At 38.4% G+C, this 22,564-nt stretch overlaps 1 protein-coding gene across 1 annotated transcript in view; it reads left to right on the forward strand.

Annotated features, from left to right (window-relative positions):
• The window catches only part of Hdc (histidine decarboxylase), a 110,754-nt gene that overhangs the window by 73,651 nt on the left and 14,539 nt on the right, over window positions 1-22,564 (forward strand). Inside the window, exons 9-12 of the mRNA XM_067148166.2 lie at window positions 2,469-2,539; window positions 4,048-4,067; window positions 8,278-8,376; window positions 13,574-13,913. Of these exons, the coding sequence (XP_067004267.2) occupies window positions 2,469-2,539; window positions 4,048-4,067; window positions 8,278-8,376; window positions 13,574-13,913 (530 nt within the window). The remainder of the gene's footprint in view (window positions 1-2,468; window positions 2,540-4,047; window positions 4,068-8,277; window positions 8,377-13,573; window positions 13,914-22,564) is intronic.

The raw sequence follows: 22,564 nt of genomic DNA on the forward strand, positions 1-22,564 counted from the left end.
AAACTACAAATACAAAGACATAAAATACACTAATGTACACTTTGAACAGTCCAAACATTAGACACTTGATAATGGTCAAGTGGATTTGGGATTCCAGAATAAAAACCAGTAGATAACAAGATTAACGAAATTTGTAAGTAATTTCGGTGGAGCTGCATTCAAAACTGCACTTGTGTCAAATAGGGGTGACTTAAAATGCCACTGTCTATTGGTAGTCCCACAATGGATCAGAGTAAAATATACATTCAAAAAACTATATCATTTACATAAGAGAATATCACAATGTTGGCTCAAATAAAACTGGTTAGTTGCTAATGCGCATATCAATGGCCGTATAATGGAAAGGACAATCTTATTTGGTTATAATAAATGAAGGATATCTCAATGTTATTAAAACAAGACGTATCTCTCCGTAAGGGCGTTAAAAGAGAAAGAAAGAAAATTACTCGTACTTGACCGAATTGGAACAAAATCACGGGAATGTGACTGAATACGACCAGTCCATAGATTGGTTAGATGCAGCGCTCCATGGCATCCTATCAACATCAAAACTTACCTTTTACTTCTTATGTCTACTACGATCTGTTTATTATATTCATGTCTTGATCACCCCCACCATTCGTACCCCTATGCTTCCCCCATAAATCAACTGGACAAGTTCTGGGTGCCTTAAAATGTATCAAAATATATTACTTCTCCTGGTCAAATTTCTCCTATGCATTCTTCTCCTCTTAAAAATTGGATAGGGGCCGATGACCTAGATGTTAGGTCCCTTTAAACAACAAGAATCACCATCAGCATCATCAAAAATTTGATTGAGTATCCTTCATTTGTAGTTCTGTCTACTCACATCACCATCAACATTCTTCTGGATTGTTGCAATTCAGTATTTCCCTTCCCCTTTTTCTCAGTACAAAAGCCTTGAGCAATATTTCTATCTGCACATTTTTATGCCTGAAATGAGCAACTTTCGTTTCCAAGAAGGACCATACTCGTTTGGGGTAGTCTACATTTCATGCCCTCATCAATTCTACCATCGTTGGTTAATCTACGGACTAGATTGATCTATTTCCTTTAGGGACATCCTAATCTGATAAATCCAGCATTACTTTCGTTTGAGATCGATTTATGTTCATTTTATATTCCTCTTCCACGACTGTCCGTAACATTCAGCATTTTTTCCAGGCCCTTTGTGGAATCAGATAACATGAGAATATCATAGACATTTCATAGTTTGGATTTTCTTCCTTTAAGGAAAACTTAGGGAGCCAAGAGTTCGAAACAAAAATGTCTCACTTGCACAGAAAAATCGGCTGCTATAGGTAACTACAAAATAACTATATTGGCAACACTTATTTTCTTTACTTCAGGCAGGTGTTTACAAAATGATCGCAGGAAACTTTTAACTTTCGTCGTTAAGAAGAACGTGAATTCAGAATGTGCGAACTATTCCTCTTCAGAAACAGAAAACGAATCACGAAATTAAACTGTCCATTGTTCTCCATGGCCAATGCTAATATTGCGCAAGGGAGCCGGATATGTAGTTCTGTGAACTATATCAACGAATATTGGGTTTTACTACCTCGAAGTGGGAAGGATTCTAGGTATAGTTAAACCAAATTGTTTCGACATAATATGATATGCTTCTTCCAACACTTGCTTTTTATGCTCAGGATGTAACAGTAAGTTATGAGCAAACTTTCAGGACGCATTTATCACGCATAGAAGAAGAAAATATGTTAAATGGGCATGGGTCTGGAAACGCTTTAGTTCCATGTTAGAACTCGATTTTTACAACTCTACACAGTACATTAATCATGGGAAACACACAGCAACAGAACGTATAATTCTCTGAATTTCCTCGTTTATGATCGGCGACTCAGACGTTAAGCAGTACCACCCCCTGACAGTAACTAGATTTATGACGGTCAACATACGCCTCTGTTGTGACCAATAACAGATGGCTCTTGACCAATAGCGTGCTTGCTTTGTCAGTGACAGTCCAAGTGGAGTATTTCAAAATCGCACCGGTCCTGGAGCCGGCTCGCTTGTCAGGTCTCCAGTGTTGCACAGCTGCATGCAGTCCCGTCCAGTCTCGCTGCTCGCTATCAGAGGGTAAGTAGTTAAAACGGAGAGTTGACAACGAGTTGGGGAAATCCTGGCATTCCGCGGACAAGGAATGTAAATATACCCGCCAGCTAGGCTTCAAAAGCGTGCCGGTCGTTAACGAGGAAATTGCAAGAACTTACACCAACTTACCGCATGAAACTCTTTTTTTAAACATATGAAATGTCCAAAATGCCCTTCGTTAGCATCAATTCCTGCATCACCTAGCCGCTGCAGTGAATCCCGGATACGCTGATGTGAATGTGACGTATTTTCTTTTTCTAGGTGTACGGAATGTGTCCTGGAATTTAGGCTATATCGTGTTGTTACAACTTGTTTTCTAAGAATTTGAACTGTTACAGGGTGAAGAACAGTGGCTCACTTCATCGCACCTTCAACGTGGAGCCACTTTATTTGCAACACGAAAATTCAGGTACGTTCCGTCACGTAGCAATCCTCTTATGACAATTATTTGGAGTGAATCACATGTTAGTAGTTTCACACCCAAAATTTTCTAATAGCGAATTGATTCTACCATAGTTATTTAATAATACAATGTATCAACTGTGAAGAAATCATGCTTAACTTAGTACTCCGTGACGTATTTCTATTGAAGAGTACCCCTTCCGCAGACAGTGTCAGGGCAATCAAGTGTTTCTTAGCCCAACCCTATCGACTATTTTTACATAGTTTACGCCCCCATTGGAGCACTTTAGTCAGTCATATACATTAAAGTCTAATAGTATTCAATAGAGTCAGCTTTTCAGCTTCTTCTGATCTCAAAGCTTCTTCATCCTGTCGGACCTGGCTGCCCTTTGGTTGTCAGTAATGGTGTACTTCCTTCGTTCAAATGTTATGAGTTTGAATCGTAAATGTTTATTCCTTAGAATCCTATTTTCTTCTCTGCCTTCAATTTGGAGCACTGATGAATTTAATTGTTCTAAATCATTCATGATCCGTGTGAACCAAGTGTTCTTTGTATTATTTTTCCAGAAGTAAATAAATAACTGCTTCACTAGTCGGGTTTGTGGTACTCTGAATATATGACAAGAACGGGCAATTCCCCTTTTCCGCGTTGTATCTATTATTGGTTCTCTTTCATGATATACCCCATCGTTATTGGTTGTAAAAAGGAAACTGTCAATATTCATCCATCAAAATAGTGAGGATATCCGGGAAGCTAAATTGTTGGTGAGAAATAAATATCTCGGTTCTTCTGTAACTGCCATGCAATAGATTAATTAGTTTATACGGGGAAAACTACTTCCTGTATAATTATTTTCGCGTATAAGTATGGTATAGTAATTTGAAAATAAATGTGTATATTTATTTTCAGTGGACCAGCTGAAATCTTAAAACTCTGGTACTGAATAGTTCATTTTTTGAGTTTTATTATTAAGTCCGCCTCTGTCGTGCAATGGTTAGTGTGATTAGTTTCCACCCCTGGAGGCCCGGATTCGATTCCCGACTCTGCCATGAAATTTGAACAGTGGTACGAGGACTGGAACGGGGTCCGCTCAGACTCGGGAGGTCAACTGAGTAGAGGGAGGTTCGATTCCCACCACAGCGTACTGAACAGTGTCATTTTTGGGTCGGTGGGATACAACTGGGAAGGAAGGCCAGTACCTGGCGCAGGCGGTCTCCCCTATGTTGAACGCGGGCCTTGTGGGGGGATGGGAAGTTTGGAAGTGCTGGACAAGGAAGAGGGAAGCGAGCGGCCGTGGCTTTAAGTTAGGTACCATCCCTGCATTTGCGTAGAGAAGAAGTGGGAAACCACGGAAAACGACGTCAAGAACGTTTGATTGATACAATTAATAGTTATGATTTTATTTTTTTAAATAAATCTTATTATTCTTTATCCTGTGTCGTTGAAAAAAATGACAATGTTTTTTTATAAAATAAAATACATATTCTTCTAAATATTTGTGTTCTTTTCTGCAGGTCTTGCCATAGACTACATGGTAAGTATCAGTATTTTGGTAACTACCCTCACAGTTACCTATAATTATGATAGTAATCAACTTCATTAAGGGGAAAATACAGTTCCATCGGCTGTTTGTCGTACTCTCTACCTGACATACGACGCCGCATACTCAGTGCTGTTGGCCAGTAAATTGGTTCAGTCAGTCATTATCCATTACAGTGTTATGATGTATTAATCCTGGCAGTGATATGGGTCACTTCTTTTTGAAAGTGTAGTGTTGAATTACGGCTCAGATCCTAAACAAAGAACACGCATTTTGATTATTTTTTTGTATTTTATTAATAAATAGGAGCTCCCTTGCCGTGGCCGATAACTCGTACTCTGCTCATCCAGAAGATTATCCGACAGAAAGTAGAACAATTCAGGGAATATGATTTTCACGTTTGTAGTGGCACATGGGCTTGAGTATTACTTAGCCTACACTAAAATTTGGTACCAGATTAATATAGCCTTTTAGGCATGCGGCTAACCATTCTATCCCACTTAGCGACGAGGTTAAGGTTGACAGAAGCCTTTACCCTCCACTCCTCCAAGGGTCTTCATGGCCTGTATAATAATGGCTTTGTTTATTATTAACGAATGAGTTTCGCGATGTGAAAGGCAATTTTTGAACGATCCATTCCACATAATAGGCGTAAATTTACATAAAAGTATTCAAATTGAAAACATTAAAGTCAGAACGAGGAATGAAAAGAAATCGAAGATGGTGCATTTTAACAAGATTTCAAAAAAAAAAATAATTCTATATTAGATTACAGGAACCACCACATACATCTTGCTCAATTCTAGTACAAAATAACTAAAACGAGACTGAAGAAGAACAAGCCTTACATCCCACATGTCTGTGAAAGTAAGGATAGATAGTACTGTATTTCACAATATTTTCAAGACAAGTCTCTTTCTACAACATACAAATAGACTGTATAATTGAATCGACCGGAGGTGAAAAGGAATAAGTTAAAGTGTTTTTAAACATTCAGTATTCTCAAGTATTGAACCAAGGGCCTTAGAACGGCATAAGCAAGAATTAAGTCATTCTTCTCTTTATGATAGAAAACACTGCTATGTGTAGCAAGGTCGGAGGAAGAAATCGTTGTCAATGACTTGCTGCCTTTCAGTGCCGGATTTCTTACTTAATGTTGGCGGTAGAAATCGTAAATTTCATATATGTGTGCAAGAAATGAAAACTTTGTGCCAAGATAACAAGATTATACTTGCCATAGCATTTGATTTTATGCAACCAAATACGGCAAATGAAAGCGAATCCTTATAACGTTCCATACCATGAGTGGTGTTGTAAATTATATTTGCAAAGGATATAGTTTTTTCGTGTTACAAATATATTTTTAGACAAAATATCAGGTGAAATATTGATGATGGATTGCTTTACGCCATATCAAACTGACCACGGAGCTGAAAGGCTCTTTTTCTTCAAAATTCACTTTAAATATCGATTATTAAATTAAAATTGACCTTCCACTGGAAAAAATATAACCAGAGTAACTGATTGACAATAAATAACTTTAATATAGTGCTTTTGTTAACTTCTATTCGAGTAATTACATTTTTCTCTGTCCTGAAATGTAGTGAAAACCGACTTAATGCTTACAGCTCTGGTAGATTCAGTTTATTTAATTTGCTTTCATCCTGTCCGCCTCCGTAGCGTAGCACTATTAGCTGCCATCCTCGGAGGCCCGGGTTCGATTCCTGATACTGCCAGGAATTCAACAATGACAGGAGGGATAATATATGCTGAAGATGGTACGTGCAGCTCACCTCCATTGGGGGTGTGCCTGAAAAGAGCTGCACCACCTCGGGATGAGGAAACGAGTTTACTTTACTATCATCCTGGTAAGAACACTATCCTCATAGATAGGTAGGTCTCTATTGGGAGGTGGTGGTGGTGATTATTGTTTTAAGAGGAAGTACAACTAGGCAACCATCCTCTATTTAGCACTAATCTGAGGGAAAAAATTGAAGGGATCCTACACTTCCAGAAATGAAAATATCGACCAAAGGAAGAGAAGGGCCACGAAAGGCGTGAAAATGAAAGACTCCCTAGGCCTCGGGAACCTAATACCGTCGGGGTCGGAAAAGAACAGGAGTTGACCAAGAGAAGTCGGATAGGATAGATGAAAGTGAGGAGCCTGGCACAAGTAAATGGAAGCAATGCCAGGACTCAGCTAACGGCTCCGTGGTCACCAACCCATGATCCAAAGTTGAGAGCCCCTGGGGCGCCTTTCAGTCGCCTCTAACTACAGGCAGGGGATACCGTGGGTGTTATTCTACCGCCCCCACCCACAGGGGGATTTCCATTGGGAGTCAAGTCGAAAGACCTTCACCAGGCTTGTACGGAGGTCGTACGTTATTATTATTATTATTATTATTATTATTATTATGACCTAAATATTGGCAAACCTATAATTAAACACTTTACAATGCAAATCGAACACAGGAGGATTGTGTCTGTAAACGGAGAGAAAGAGTTGTCAGCCCAACAAATGTGGAAGTGGTGCATGTATTTGTAGAGGCTCGAACGACTGCGAGAGATGAAGAGCGGAGTGGTCTTCAAATTAACATTTAGACACGCGAATGACTTACATCCAAAGATTAGAAACAAAGTACAATATGAAGGTTAAGAAAATTACAAAGAAATAAAGGAATTATAAGCTTAAAAATACATTTCCATGATAATGGTAATAGAGTATAAAAATAGGAGCAGCCCTATATCACATATACAGGTAAACCCCGTTATACGCGGATTCGTTATCCGCGATTTCGCATATACGCGATTTTGATTTTTAGTCTAGTGCTACCATCTGTTAACAGTATATGGAAGCTGCAATGCCTTAAGGCGGGTACAGAGATGCGTGCCGAACTCTGTAACGTACACTACGTCGCGCGCCAAGGTTAAACGGAGCAAGCGCATGTTCCGTCGTATTTGTCGAGACGTGAATCGTCAGTTTCGGTCAGTAGAGCTGTGAATTTACACTTGACAGATTTCCTATTTTAAACCGCCAGGTAAAAGGAAAGAAACGTATACCAAAGTCTTATTCGTTAGAAACAAAGCGGAAAGTTTTGGATCGCTTTGAGAAAGGTCAGCGTATTGTTGATATTCAACGTGCTTTGGGACTTACTGAACCCACTGTGAGAACTATTCGTGACAATGCGAAATCAATTCGAAAAACTGCTCAATCTTCTACTAACTTAAGTGTGACTAAAGTGACCAAATCTCGCTCGGAAGCGATGGAAATAATGGATTGGATTGAGCAGCACAAACAACACATGCCTCTCTCTGGAGCTGCTATTCAAGCTAAAGCCAAGAGCTTGTATGCAGAATTTAGTTCATTATTGTGTTTCAGTGTTAAAAAATTAAGTTTATATGAAATTTGCATTAAAATGCGTTTCAGAAACATAATGGCTATTTTTTTTTTGTAAAAATAGTAAGAATCTCTGCTATTTTAAACTTAATACACGAGTAAACAGAAGACTAACCCTATATTTCACATACAAAATGACTCGATTTACGCGAATTCAGTATGCGCGGCAATTCTGTGGAATGTAACTATCGCGTATAACGAGGTCTACCTGTACATAAATAATTAATATTTAATAGAATATTATATTAGATCATTTAATTGACTGGCCACATTTTAATTTTTTTAAACCAAGCCTCTTGGCGCAATAACCCCGTAGGGCCTTGGCCTACTAAGCGCCCAAAGGCCTGCAGATTGAAAGGTGCACATTTTTTATCATTTGGGAGAATAATAACTGTTTGTTAATCTGTGTAATATGTGGGACTATGTTTTTGTGCAAATACGCAGCTAGCAATTTACGTGATCGCGATATCTCAATCATAACCAAGGGGCGTCCAGTTTTTGTGAAATGAATTTTAATTTCGTAACTGGAATTCAAATTACAACTGCCTTGGTGAGAAAACCAGTTAAAATTCCTACATATGTAATTTAGTGCCTTGGGAAATTTCCACGTTTGGAAAAGAGTTGCACGTTCAGCAATGGAGTGGAAAATTCACTGTCAGTATTACAGCGGTCAAGCTGGGATCTGAATTTGTTATCTGTTAACTGTTCCATGTACTTTTTTAAAAGTGTGCAACAATACTACACTATTGTTTCTTACACTTCTCATTGTAAAATCCAAATGCGGTCATTTTCTGTTTTATTACGCAGCACTGGCAGATCCCGCTGAGCAAGAGGTTCCGAGCACTCAAGCTGTGGTTCGTTATCCGTAACTTTGGCATCAAGGGCCTTCAGAAGCACATCCGAGAGGTGAGTGATCAATTTTTAAAGTCTACAAACCTTCCATGAATTACTCGAGCATGTATTTAGTTCTGAATTTAATTATTCACTCCTTTCTATTGTCATAGGTTTGATAAAAGGTAGTGGTTTTGCCCGCATTTACTGGCAGGAGAGACATCAGTTATGATTGCCTGTGTACTCCTCCCTTCCCCCCACCTCATGTCAGCAATCTTCTGCCACACTTGTGGACGGCGTTGGGCACAGTCAGCGTGTCCCTCTCAGGTGATGTCCTGGAGTAACCACTGTACATCCCGGATGATCGTTTCTCCTGTGACATTATGCTTTCCACGAACGGTATTACTTTCCCCTTTTTTTAGAAGAGATTATAATTATTCACATGGGTTCATATCCGGTAAATATGGCGGATGTTCTATGACCCCTCCCATATCATTTCCACTCTCGTGGGGGATTCATCTCTGCGTTAACAGTGTGACACCGTGTATTGTTATGGAGGATGATGGGGATCCTGGACAGCAAGTGCCGACGTCTTCCCCGAGTACGTTCAGTATGATTTAGTGAACGCCAAACGCCAGAATGGACATTACTTCACATCAGCCACCCTGTGCAGAGTACATGTTCGTTCGGTGGCGATGAGGATCCACTCCTTGGATTGCTGCTTTCAGCGTTAGTGAGGAGCCTTCAAAGGAAAGTATTCCTCTCCACCCTGATAATGGATCAACAAGTCCTTTGTAAGTGATTAACGCTGCTACATTTGCACTTCAAGTAGTATCCTGTGCGCGATCTAATTATGTGACGCATGTCGAGCAAGTTCCTGTAGTATACGCCTACTTCCTCGACTAAATCACGCATGGTCCATTGTTGATCCATCTCCACCAGGAACACAAGGAGTTGAATTGTGGTGTTCTTTGTTTCTGAGTGGTCCTAAACGATGGCCCTGCGTCTACGAAACACATTCATCCATCACACTACTGCACGATACAGTAATGGCCTTAAAATAAGCACCTAGAAAACAAATCTCATACTTATCAGCGAACTGAAAATGAACAAAACTTTTACCGGTAATGTTCTGAACGGAAACATCATTGAGACAACAATGAGATCCTGATGTGGGAAATTAAAATCTGAATCGATATTGAATGATAAATGTGTCTGGAGATAAGCATATTCCGATTCAAACTTGTTGTTAGTTGATTTACTGACATGTTAAGAACTCCTTTAAGGGCAAAGTTGCTGCAATTGGTATCTCCTATGGTAACATCAGCAGATAAATTAATTTAATTATCTGGCGAAACTAAATAAAGCTTTATTTAATGTGTTCATCTATTTAACGCTGCCATGCTCATACCAATTACATTTAACTAAATAATAATAATAATAATAATAATAATAATAATAATAATAATAATAATAATAATAATAATGGCGTATGGCCTCCGGAGAGACCTGATTTAGGTCCTTCTATATTACGCCCATGGGTGACCTACGCATGTGTGAGTATTGCGCCCTACCTACGATGAAATCTAATGTAGAAAATGATACAAACAAACAGTCCTCGAACAAGAGGAAATAACCAATGAATGTCAAAATCCCCGACCCCGATGGAAATCGACCTTGGGACCTCGTAGATAGAAGGTCAGAGTGCCAACTACTTGGACACGGATATTATAGAATGGTTTTCATTAAACTAAAACAACTTCAGTTTATAATAATGGTCAGTAAGTGGCAATATAACAAATTAAAAGATACAGACATTTCAGTGGAATCAGATGGGATTTTTAAAAACTTAATTCGTAGGTGATCACCGCCCATATCTTGGAATCAGCCTACTATGCATATGCTATGAGAAATGGAGGTATTGTGTTAGAAGATAAACTGAAATGATTGCAATGATTTAATTCATAGGACTATGTAGACAACTGAGAAGTATTAACGAAGGCAATTGAACTGTGAGACCGAGAGAGTTAGCCGTGCAGTTGGGGTCTCTATTAAGACTTCACCTAGAATATGGTTCCAGTGTATGGGATCCTCACCAGGATTACTTGATTCAAGAACTGGAAAAATTCAAAGAAAGCAGCTAGATTTGTTCCGGATGGTTTCCGTCAAAAGAGTAGACTTACAAAAATGTTACAAAGTTTAGGCTAGAAAGACTTGGGAGAAAGGAGACGAGCTGCTCGACTAAGTGGTATGTTCCGAGCTGTCAGTGGAGAGATGGCGTGGAATGACATCAGCAGACGAATAAGTTTGAGTGGTGTCTTTAAAAGTAGGAAAGATCACAATATGAAGATAAAGTTGGAATTCAAGAGGAGGAATTGGGGCAAGTATTCGTTGGAAGGGGAGTTAGGGATTGGAATAACTTACCAAGGGAGATGTTCAATAAATTTCTAATTTCCTTGCAATCATTTAAGAAAAGGCCAGGAAAACAACACATAGGGAATATGCCACCTGGGCGACTGCCCTAAATGCAGATCAGTAGTGACTGATTGATTTTGGGGGCGTGCAGCTGTGATCTTGCATTACGGAGATAGTGGATTCGAACCCCACAGTCAGCAGCCTTGGAAATGGTTTCCGTGGTTTCCTATTTTCACACCAGGCAAATGTTTGGGCTGCACCTTAATTAAGGCCAGGGCTGCTCCCTTCCCACTTCCAGCCTTTTCCTATCCCATCGTTGTCATGAGGCATATCTGGGTTGGTGAGACGTAAAGCAACTTGTCTGAACTGTGAGACTGGATTGCTAATATTTCTGTTGCATGATTCACTAGCCTGCAATGATTTCCCTGTTTTGGTGAAAATAGGCGGTTCATATGGAAAACGTTGTGCTGATTTCACAAACACCAACCGTTTTCCTGTAACATGTACAGATATTATGTAATTACGTATTTTATATATATGCTGATGTACGCGATTTAATGTAAATTTAAGAAAATTGGAATTCATTTCCTCACGTTTTCAAATTTCTTACCAGGCATCAGAATACATGAACAACGCTAATGGTGTGCAGAATTCAGTGACAGAAAAAAAGAAATGCTTTATCATGTACCATTTACAAGGTATCAATAAAATATATCCTAAAATATATTATACAAATTTACGGAAATATGAAAATAATTTTCTCACATACAAAAAAAAAAAAAATTGCCAGTCATAACAGTTACGTAGAATATGTAATATTATGACTTACTATCAAAAAAATATACTAGCACCCCTAGGTGAAAACAAAATAAAATCTCAATGTTATATCGTATTGCATGCTTTGTACACTGTAAGGAAACCGGACTCCGGACATCTCACACCTCAGAAAGATGTTTGTTGGAAACATAATTTTCTTGCAGTTCTTTAAGGGATGTCAAAATTGAGTGAAATGTGATCAAAATCATGATATTAAAGGAAATGGTGTGGTTGTTGTTAAAATATTTTACGTGATACAGGAAAATGGAAAGTAAATTTGAACTCAACATACGCAAGATGGGTAATATGGCTTATTAAACGTTTCACCGGAGGAAAAAAGTATTTTGTGGCAAGTGTTATGATTAGTTTGTCGTGTGCTTTGATATTTTTAATTCGATGCTTGTTATTTGAATACATATAAAATTATCTTCGATATAATGTAGTGAATGTACAGTAGGCCTAGAGGTTTAAGGGTAGAGAGATTTGTATTTCTATATTCTAATAATTCCTGTGATAAATATGTCACGCATACGTATGAAATGAGCAACATACACACATACATACATTATCATTATAGACTGTTATGCCTTTCAGCGTTCAGTCTGCAAGCCTCTGTGAATTTACTAAACGTCGCCACAATCCTCGATCGAAATGAGCAAGTTCTATATAAATAATTTTCTGTTAATAGTTACTGTAAAAACTAGATTCTGTCACCGACATTTCTTCTGCCACTATTTCCCGGGCCTCGGTGGAGCCACGGTGTGAAATGTGTTGCACATGTGGACTTGGCCTGTTGTACGATCGGTTGCCCTTCTTGACACCTGCCATATGTGGAAGAATGCATTCACTATTTCTATGTCCGGTTCTACGGCTAAATGGTTAGCATGCTGGCCTTTGGTTCAGTGGTTCCCGTGTTAGATTCCCGACGGGGTCGAGGATTTTAACCTTCATTGGCGAATTCCAATGACTCGAGGGCTGGGTGTGTGTGCCGTCTTCATTGTATGTAGGGCCCCATTCTTATAGACGCGCAGATACGGCGTTAACTCGAAAGACCTGTACTGTGCCTCTTTGGAGGCCACACGCCATTATTATGTACTATTGAGTACCTTTCTAGCGTTTAGTAGTAAATTGTGTTGTGTGAATATGAAGCGGGAAGTATTGTGATAAACGGAAATATCCAGTCCCTGAGAGTGGGGAACTGACCAGACGTGGCTAAAATCACTGACCCGCTCGGAAATGGAACCCGGATCCCTCTAAACTGAAGGCCGTGACGTTGATCAGCTAGCCAAGGAACTTAATTCTCTGCTGAACATTATAGTAATGGGTAAAATATTTTATAGATTAAGACTCCAGGGGTAAAGTGATATTGCTTGAATCAAGAATCTGACAGTAACACGATATGTTTGTGGTTGAAACAAGCACTACTAAGTTTGGCGTTAAGAATATGTTAAAAGGGAGGTAAACTCGTTTAAATTAAATTGATTAATCAATTAATTAAATAAAATCTAAAATAATTTATTGAGGAGAAAACGTGCGGACTGAAAATTCGGAAATAACTAAATTTGATTAACGCTTAAATTCCAATAACAAAGCATAATGACTAATGTTGGAAATCAAATGAAAAAGTAATGTGTTTAAAGTTGAGAAACCTAGAAGAAAAATATTCTGAATGGTGAGAGTTCGGCATATAATATAATATAATATATAATATATATAATATATAATATAATATATAATAGGTTCTAAGGTTGAAAATCTGGACAGTAAAGTAATATATTTAATGTTGTCCGCCTTCCTAGCTTAACGGTTAGTGCTCTTAGCTCCCGTCCTCGAGAGTCAACGTTCGATTCCCTGTAGTGCTAGAGATTTAGGAACGACAGGAGGGCTGGTATGTGGTTGAAATGGCACATGCAGCTCACCTTCATTTTGGTGTACCTGAAAAGGGCTACACCACCTCGGGATGGGGACACGAGTTAACTTACTATTTAATGCTAAGAAGTTGTCAATAATTCCACACTTAAGCAATATGGCATTGTTCCAGGGAGTGCGCCTCGCCCAGAAGTTCGAGGCGCTGGTGATGGCAGACGCGCGGTTCGAGATCCCTGCTCCCAGACACCTGGGTATGGTGGTGTTTCGGCTGAGAGGAGACAACGATCTGACTGAGAGGCTCCTCAAGAGGATGAATGCCAGAGGTCGTGTGCACTGTGTACCTGCCGCGCTCAAAGGACGTTACGTCATTCGCTTTACAGTGACGTCACAACGAACCACAGTGGACGACATCACGAGGGACTGGGCTGAAATACGAGCCACAGCTCAGGAGATACTGCAAGAGTACGAGCAAGTGATTCAGGTGGCTCATAGACCCAAAGTACCGCTGGGAGGTAAGACAGCATTTCATAAGACTATTCTACTCGATTTTGAGAAGTGAGATTATACAGAAAGGTTGCAAAAGTGCGGGATAGTCAGCAGAGAATATTTCCTAAAATGCCTATTTGTTCCTGAAAGCGCTAAACATGCAGGAGTCGAATTAAAAATATATTTTGGGTCAATTGCAACGAACAAACGGGATTTGTCTTAGCATACAAATACTTATTTTGATACTTAGCGCCTATTTAAGACGTTACTGTTTTTGAATTTCATTTTATTTTACTTTTTTGCTCGTTGGTCAGCAGAGAGCAACAGGCCATTTCGACTTCTTAGGATCAGTAAGCGTAACCACGAAAAAAAAAGAAAAATTGTAATGCAGTAGGCTATTGTCATTTAGCGTTTGTTATCACGTCAGTATTTCAAAAATATTAACGCAATATAAAAATACACTTTTCTTTCTTTCATTCTTTCTTTCTTAATCTGTTTACTCTCCAAAGTCAGTTTTTCCCTCGGACTCGGCTAGGGATCCTATCTCTACCGCCTCAAGGGCAGTATCCTGGAGCGTGAGATCTTGTGCCAGGGATATACAACTGGGAAGGAGATTCAGTACCCCAACCAGGTGACCTCACCTGCTATACTGAACAGGGACCTTATGGAGGGATGGGAAGATTGGAAGGGACAGGCAAGGAGAAGGGAAGGAAGCGGCCGTGGCCTGAAGTTAGGTACCATTTGCCTGGAGGAAAGTGGGAACCACGGAGAACCACTTCGAGTATGGCTGAGATGGAAATCGAATCCACCTCTACTCAGTTGGCTTCTAGAGCCTGAGTTGAACCCATTCCAGCCCTCGTATCACTTTTCAAATTTCGTGGCAGAGCCGGAAATCGAACCCGGGCCGCCAGGCTGGCAGCTAATCACGCTAACCACTACACCACCGAGACGGACGTAAAAATACATACAATTGTATATTTTTGTGTCTCATTCGTAAAATGCTAGATCATTTCAGTCGGACGAAATCAGTTATTCCTAAAATTGATACATGTAGAAATGTCTCCCTCACTCTAAACTACAGCATGTAGTTGCGTTTCTCCAATTCTAAATAAGAGTTAATTTATGATCTAGGCTGGTTAACTGTGTCGCTAATGAATTCCATATAGAGACAACTCAAGTCAAAGTGGTCAATTGTTTTATTTACCCTGGAACAAGTCCATATAAATTAAAGAACAAAATTCTGGTAGTTAATTTCATGTTTTATTCTAGCAATTCTTTTGAACCTTCATTACCATTTTCTGTCTCACAATCAACTATTTTGAGTCCGAGTGGTGCCTGCTTGGAGTAATACTCTTATGACACATATCTAGCAAGTGCTTCTTCTTTGCTTCACTAAATAACTTAAAACCGCAGTAAACTGCGTTACTGGCTTATTTTAACGTCACCAACAAGTTGTGCCTCTTATTGGTAGAACATAATATTCTGGTTCGCCGTAGAGTACATAAAATATATAGGACTGTTAGCTTGCTGAAATACACATTCACGTCAATATAGTTGTGCGTTTGTACATTTTTAGGTGTCGGTTTACGCGATCATTTTAAATCACACTCTGTCTAGAATCAAAGAAATGTAATATCGTTTACGACAGTATGATCCATCCTGCCATAATAATCATATAAACGGAATAGCTTTCATGTCTCCATGATATTTGCTATTTAATAATGAAATGTAGACACGCTGGCAATTAATGGATTATTGATATACGTTCATGTGATTTAAGGATAGAATTGTACTTTCTGATCAAGATGATAGTATAAGCTAAAAATGTAGTTACGTCTGTCTGATCCTAAGCAGCAGATTTATGATCGTGACAGCAGACGATGTGGCACTCTTTATGTTGTGCTACATCCAATCAGCGTGCAGATCTGCAATCACATTACCAACAAATGACAACTTCGTGCGATGAATACAGAAATCGTGACGTCGCACTGAATTTTCTTCACTTCTTAGGTGGTTTTGAGAGGTTAGTACTGTGACTTTCTTAACTGTCTGACTGATTTTACAAACATATATATTTATATAAAACTGCATTTAACTTTAAAAATCTAAATATCTGCATTTATAAAGGGAAATCTGAAAATTAATATTCATTAAATAAAATACACACTCGTCGGACCTTGTACTCACACTTACTTGTTACCTGCTTACTTACACATACGTTATTTGAAGGGCGCCAGCTGCCACTCAGTGCAGCAATAATAGAATGAGACTCTTTACTATCTCTAGGGTGTGGGGTAATAAGCTTACTTTTGACAACATACCATATAAGTTCTGGGAAAAGGAGATTGGCGTTCGGTTTCCCCATTAATTTTGAGGTTAAGATATTTTACTGTAATTGAAATAAAACTATGAATGCGTTTGATAGAACAAAATATATTCTTTAAATAATATATAAAAAATAGTGAGTCTTGTTGCGATAAAACAGATGAGAATATGAAATTATGACATTGCAACTGAAAGAAACTAGGCATGAATTTGAATTCTTCTTGACCGGACATTTAACAATTTATACGAAATATTTCCCTCACTGATTCACTTGACTGTACCTTCAACACTTTGAGTGTAATTACGACGTAATCCATTGATCTGGTGTTTACTGTAGATGTGTCACGCCTAACTTGGTGATACATCCTTGTGACTGCTTCTTCTCCATATCATCTGACTTCTTTGTAAGTCAATATGGTATGACCTCTTGGCAGATCCAGGGTTGCCCTCTCTGACTTCATGGTAAGCCCTTGCGTCCGTGTCTTCAACTAAGTGACCAACTAACTTTTGGCCTCACTCTCTCAATGACCAATAATTAATGGCTCACTGAGTCTTCTCCATCTCTCGTTCACACTTGTTGACTGACCGACTGAGGCCTCTTGATCTAGTAGACTTCTTCACTGTACTGCATCCGTATAACTAATGACTGACGCTACAATATGCACCCACCTTTTATAGACGTTAGTTGACACAGCTACGTAATCTCCAGAAATAACAATGACATACTCCCACCTACGCGACAGATATTACATCCAGTGGTGAAATAGCCCTGGGCGGCTGACTCTCTGAGCGCATATACTAAATAAATACGATGACGTAGCCAAGACTTGGCGATGACTTGGCAGAATCGCCAGTGGTATAGCAATATAACAACGTCACTTCCAATCTCTGATATATACAACAATTCTCACTGTACAGGTATTGAGTGTTATTCTACACATACGTATATATGCATACATCTAAGTACAATCTTGCAAGCAACAGGCATTGCAAAATAGAATTGAATAAGACTGATAATTACAATAATAGTAATAATATCATAGATAAAATAATAATAATACTGACATAATAATAATAATAATAATAATAATAATAATAATAATAATAATAATAATAATAATAATAATAATAATAATAATAATAATAATAATAATAATAAAATACAGATAAAATCATACAATAATAAAAATGCAGATATCATCTTGTAACGGGATTTGAACCGTTACAGTACAGCGTACCACAAAACATCAAACATAAAAAAATTAAAGTGCAATTGTCTGTAAAACCATTATACTTGCAAAGAAAACGCATATGGACATTTTTCAGGGCAATTAATTCTAACTAATACCTGTGTTCTTTTAATTTTCACCGGTTATTTTGGATTTTATCGAATAAATAATTCACCAAAGTAAAGAAAACCAGCTTTTCCCGCGAAAATGTCGGTTAAGAAAACGCGTAAGAGCTATTATGTAGCAAACTGAATTCTATAATTTGTATGTTCCATTCTTGAATTGGATTAAGGCTGCGACAACAGTGGAGGCATGTCACTGATATAATTACACAGACTAACACAGAAAAATCACAAACTGTACCGTGTATTACTTTGTGACTTCAGCATAGTTATATATTCACAGAAATTAAGAAAACTAAAGTTGAAAACAGTTTCCCACCAGCCACGGTTATAAAGAGCTGAAGAGTACAATTTTACTTTTATTATTTAAAATCCACCGAAGAAACAAAGGAAATGAGAAACAGAATGCGTTAGAAATAATAAGTAGTATTAAGTAAAAAAAAATGAAAAGTAATACAAAGAAAAACAAACACAGTAAACAATACAAGAATTCAGTACACTTGTTGTACACATCAGCATAATTAGTATTAATTTTATTAAAAACTGTTATAATCTTTATTTTCACTAACTGCTTTTAGTTCATAGGATGCTACCTGTGAGAAACTACAGTTTCCTCACGATGTACGAAATTGCAGAGTCATAGTAAAGGCAATCCTCAATTACATGTAACAATTTTTTAAAAAGAGACTACACATTTTAACTACTGAAGAATTGTTTGTGACTCACTGTTTTGAAGTGTTCACAATAAGATATTTATCGTGTCCGTAAATTGGTAAGTTAAGCAAGGAAAGTGAAATATTTCTATTGTTTACGGAGGGTGCATACAAATGTATTTATTTTTCGTTTATCTATTTTACCGTACACTTGTTAATGTACTCCTAATATGCAGTTCATATATATCAACGATATATAAACGGTACCGGACGAGCATATTTCCAGATTTATTCTGGTTTAAAAGAAATATTTGATCTCTTAAAAATCTGTCAAAATTATTTACAGTATATAGAAATCTATTTAAGTATTTAGGTTGTGTGTTCTCCCAGGATGGTAATATAGCAAGTGAGATTGAATCAAGGTGCAGTAAAGCTAATGCAGTGAGCTGGCAGTTGCGATCAACAGTATTCTGTAAGAAAGAAGCCAGCTCCCGGACGAAATTATCTTTACATCTGACAGCGCTCTATGATCGACACGCCCCGCCGAAAACAGTACGGGTAACACGAGCCTCAGCACCGTGGTTAAACCTGCAGCTAAAAGAGTTAATGGCAAGACGAGATGCCGCACACAGAAAGTTTAAGCGACAACCGACACAAGACAATTTTGACGCATTTAAACAGCTACGAAATAAAACATCGCAGGCAGTACGCAACGCTAGAATTAGACATTCACATACCCTGTTAAAACAAAATACTAAACCTGGTATGGCTTGGAAAGAACTAAGACACTTGGGAATAGGTAAACAAAGAGACGATCATCTTATTGACACATCCCTGGACTCCCTCAATACATATTTTACCACTCCCGGACATACCATTGACAGAGAAATGAAACATAGAACACTATACAACAATTACAACTCGCCTGCACCTGACAGAGAAAAATTCTACTTTTCACACGTGACACCTTCGCAAGTTAAACAAGCCATATTTCGAATAAAATCGAAGTCTAAAGGGATAGACAACATAGAAATAGAACTTATTAAGACAATAATTGACATAATTTTACCTACTATAACTCACATATTTAACCATTCACTAATGACTGGCGCGTATCCCTCCTTATGGAAAGCTGCCGTTGTCGTCCCGCTCGCTAAAAAAATCACCGCCTGAAGACGTAACCGACTATAGACCTGTGAGCATATTATTGGTCCTTGCAAAAGCCCTAGAATTCATTGTACACCAACAAGTCTCCAACTACTTGCAAACACACGATATTCTTGACGAACACCAGTCTGGTTTTCGACGTTACCACAGCACTAGTACTGCACTACTTAAGGTTACCGACGACATTCGCAATGCGATGGACAAAAGACAAGTTACCATCCTAACTCTTCTTGACTTCTCTAAAGCTTTCGACTCAGTTGATATAGACATACTACTTTCCAAATTATTTAAACTCCAGTTCTCGACAAACAGTCTTCAGTGGATGAATTCATACCTCCGCGGTCGTCTGCAGTGTGTAACAAATAACAGTAATGAATATTCTTCCTGGCGATCCATACAAGTTGGTGTTCCACAGGGGTCTGTCCTAGGACCGCTTCTATTTTCTGTCTATATCAATGATATTACGTCGTCGCTAAACAGCTGTAGACACCACATGTACGCTGACGATATACAATTATATTTGCACTGTGAACCGGAAAGACTAACCGACGAAATTAAAAATTTCAATAGAGACTTACAAGAAATCTGTAACTGGACTGACATGCATGGACTTAGATTAAATAACGTAAAATCTCAAGCTATATTAATTTCACATCCTCGGCTTTGTTCAAAAACCATAAGCAACCTCACTTTACCAAAACTCTACCTACAAAATTCACCCATTGATTTCAGTGAATCTGTCAAAGTTCTCGGTGTTATTATAGATGAACATCTTTCCTGGAAGCAGCAGGTTACCAGCATCTCCAGGAAAGTATTTACGACACTTAACTCACTTAGAAGATTCCGCAATATATTTTCTCGAGTATTAAAAGAACGCCTCATTTGCACTCTTGTATTATCTCATTTCGACTACTGTGACACCGTGTACAACGACCTGACTGCTGCTCTTAACGACAAACTACAACGCGCACAAAACGCCTGTATTCGCTCCATGTGACCTACGTTACTTTGACCATGTTACACCTGCCTACGATGAACTCGGTTGGCTAAAACTCAAACAGCGCCGTAATCTTCATGCTTTATGCCTTCTTCATCTAATATTCTCCTCATGCTCACCTCCCTACTTGTACAGTAAATTTCATCACCTCTCATCCAATCACAGTTTCGGAATACGGTCAAAATCTGATACACTCTTATCTATTCCACCTCACCGCACCATACGATACACAAACTCATTTGTTATTTCTTCGGCACGACAGTGGAATACTGTTAGAGCAGCCTCACCTGCTAGTTTTAGGCAACTTTGTCACCGGTACCTAGTAAGTAATAGATGAAGTCCTATATTGTTATTTGTATGTTATGAAAATTTTGTAGATTTAGCCTTCCTCAAACTATAGACTTTATATAATCTCACTGTTATTATCAAGGTTAATTGAAATTAGGTAATCATGTCATAATTGTGTAAATAATCATCTTCTTCATCATCATCTTCATCATCATCATCATCATCATCATCATCATTTTCCTATTTTTAATTTTTTGCTTTTCATCATAATATTGCATTGTATAGTAGTTGCAAAACTGTTTCAATTGTAGGACTAAGTCTATTTACTTTAGTTTGCACATGTAGATACTGTATTTTATGGTTAGATGGAAGAGAGGGCCTAATGGCCTTAATCTTGCCAGACAAAATAAATCCATTGTATTGTATTGTATTGTTTTCAGACCAACTTTGCTTTACGGGAGCGAAAGCTGGGTGGACTCAGGATATTCATAAGTTAGAAGTAACAGACATGAAATTAGCGAGAATAATTGCTGGTACAAACAGGTGGGAACAATGGCAGGAGGGTAATCGGAATGAGGAGATAAAGGCTAAGTTAGGAATGGACTCGATTGATGAAGCTGTATGCATAAACCGGCTTCGGTGGTGAGGTCATGTGAGGCGAATGGAGGAGGATAGGTTATCTAGGAGAATAATGGACTCGGTTATTCAGAGTAAGAGAAGTAGAGGGAGACCAAGACGACGATGGTTAGACTCAGTTTCTAACGATTTAAAGATAGAGGTATAGAACTAAATGAGGTCACAGCACTAGTTGCAAATAGAGGATTGTGGCGACATTTAGTAACTTCGCAGAGGCTTGCAGACTGAACGCTGAAAGGCATAACGGTCTACAATTATGTATGTATGTATGTATGTATGTATGTATGTATGTATGTATGTATGAATGTGTGTATAATAATTTGTAAGTAATAATCAGAGGCCCGAGATATAGGTAAATGGGTTAGAGTACAAATAGAATACATACTAATTTCGCTAGTAGGAAATGTCTTCTAGTCCCCTCTTCCGGGATGGAGCAAGAGCAACATAACTTCTATCGGTTCTAATAGGTCATGCAAATATCAAGGCAGAGCTGTTGTCCGGGCTAGTGTATACAGTCGAACCTCAATATGAAATTAGCGAGAATAATTGCTGGTACAAACAGGTGGGAACAATGGCAGGAGGGTAATCGGAATGAGGAGATAAAGGCTAAGTTAGGAATGGACTCGATTGATGAAGCTGTATGCATAAACTTAAATTTCCCGGTCGTTTGTCCTACTCTTCACGTTTATTTATTTCACTATTACTCGAAATTCGGTTACAGAAATTTCTCGATTTGTCAAAGCAAACATTTCCTCCCTTGAAGCAAAAAGTACTCTGTAACTCGAATTTTCGCAACATAAACTGTGCAGATACGGCATTTGTGGTTTGTGAGGAACAATTAACACGTAAAGAAAGGGTTACATTGATGCTGGTAGCTAATATGACGGGAACCAAAAAACTAAAACTGCTAGTGATCGGAAAAACGGCGAAGCCTCGCTGTTTCTCGGGTGTGAATTAATTACCGGTCACGTACGAAGGCAACCCTTCAAGTCGCGGATGACAAGCTCAATGTACGAATCTCGGCTGCGTGGTTTTGGCGAGAAGTTTCAGTGTGAAGGGAGGGAAGGTTAACAATAACAAACAGTATAGACTAACGGATTTTTTCAAAGGTGTTAACGGAGGTTTGTTTCTTGTTTCACAAGTCTATGCACTGTATCCTGACTTCTAAAAAGTTCCTATAACAAGGATTATAATGAAAGTGATGCCGTAAAGCAGAATTTGTCTGTGTATTCTTAAATACTGTTAAAAATAATGTATTCA

The sequence above is a fragment of the Anabrus simplex genome, chromosome 5 (assembly GCF_040414725.1).
Source record: "Anabrus simplex isolate iqAnaSimp1 chromosome 5, ASM4041472v1, whole genome shotgun sequence".
Classification (NCBI taxonomy): Eukaryota; Metazoa; Arthropoda; class Insecta; order Orthoptera; family Tettigoniidae; genus Anabrus; species Anabrus simplex.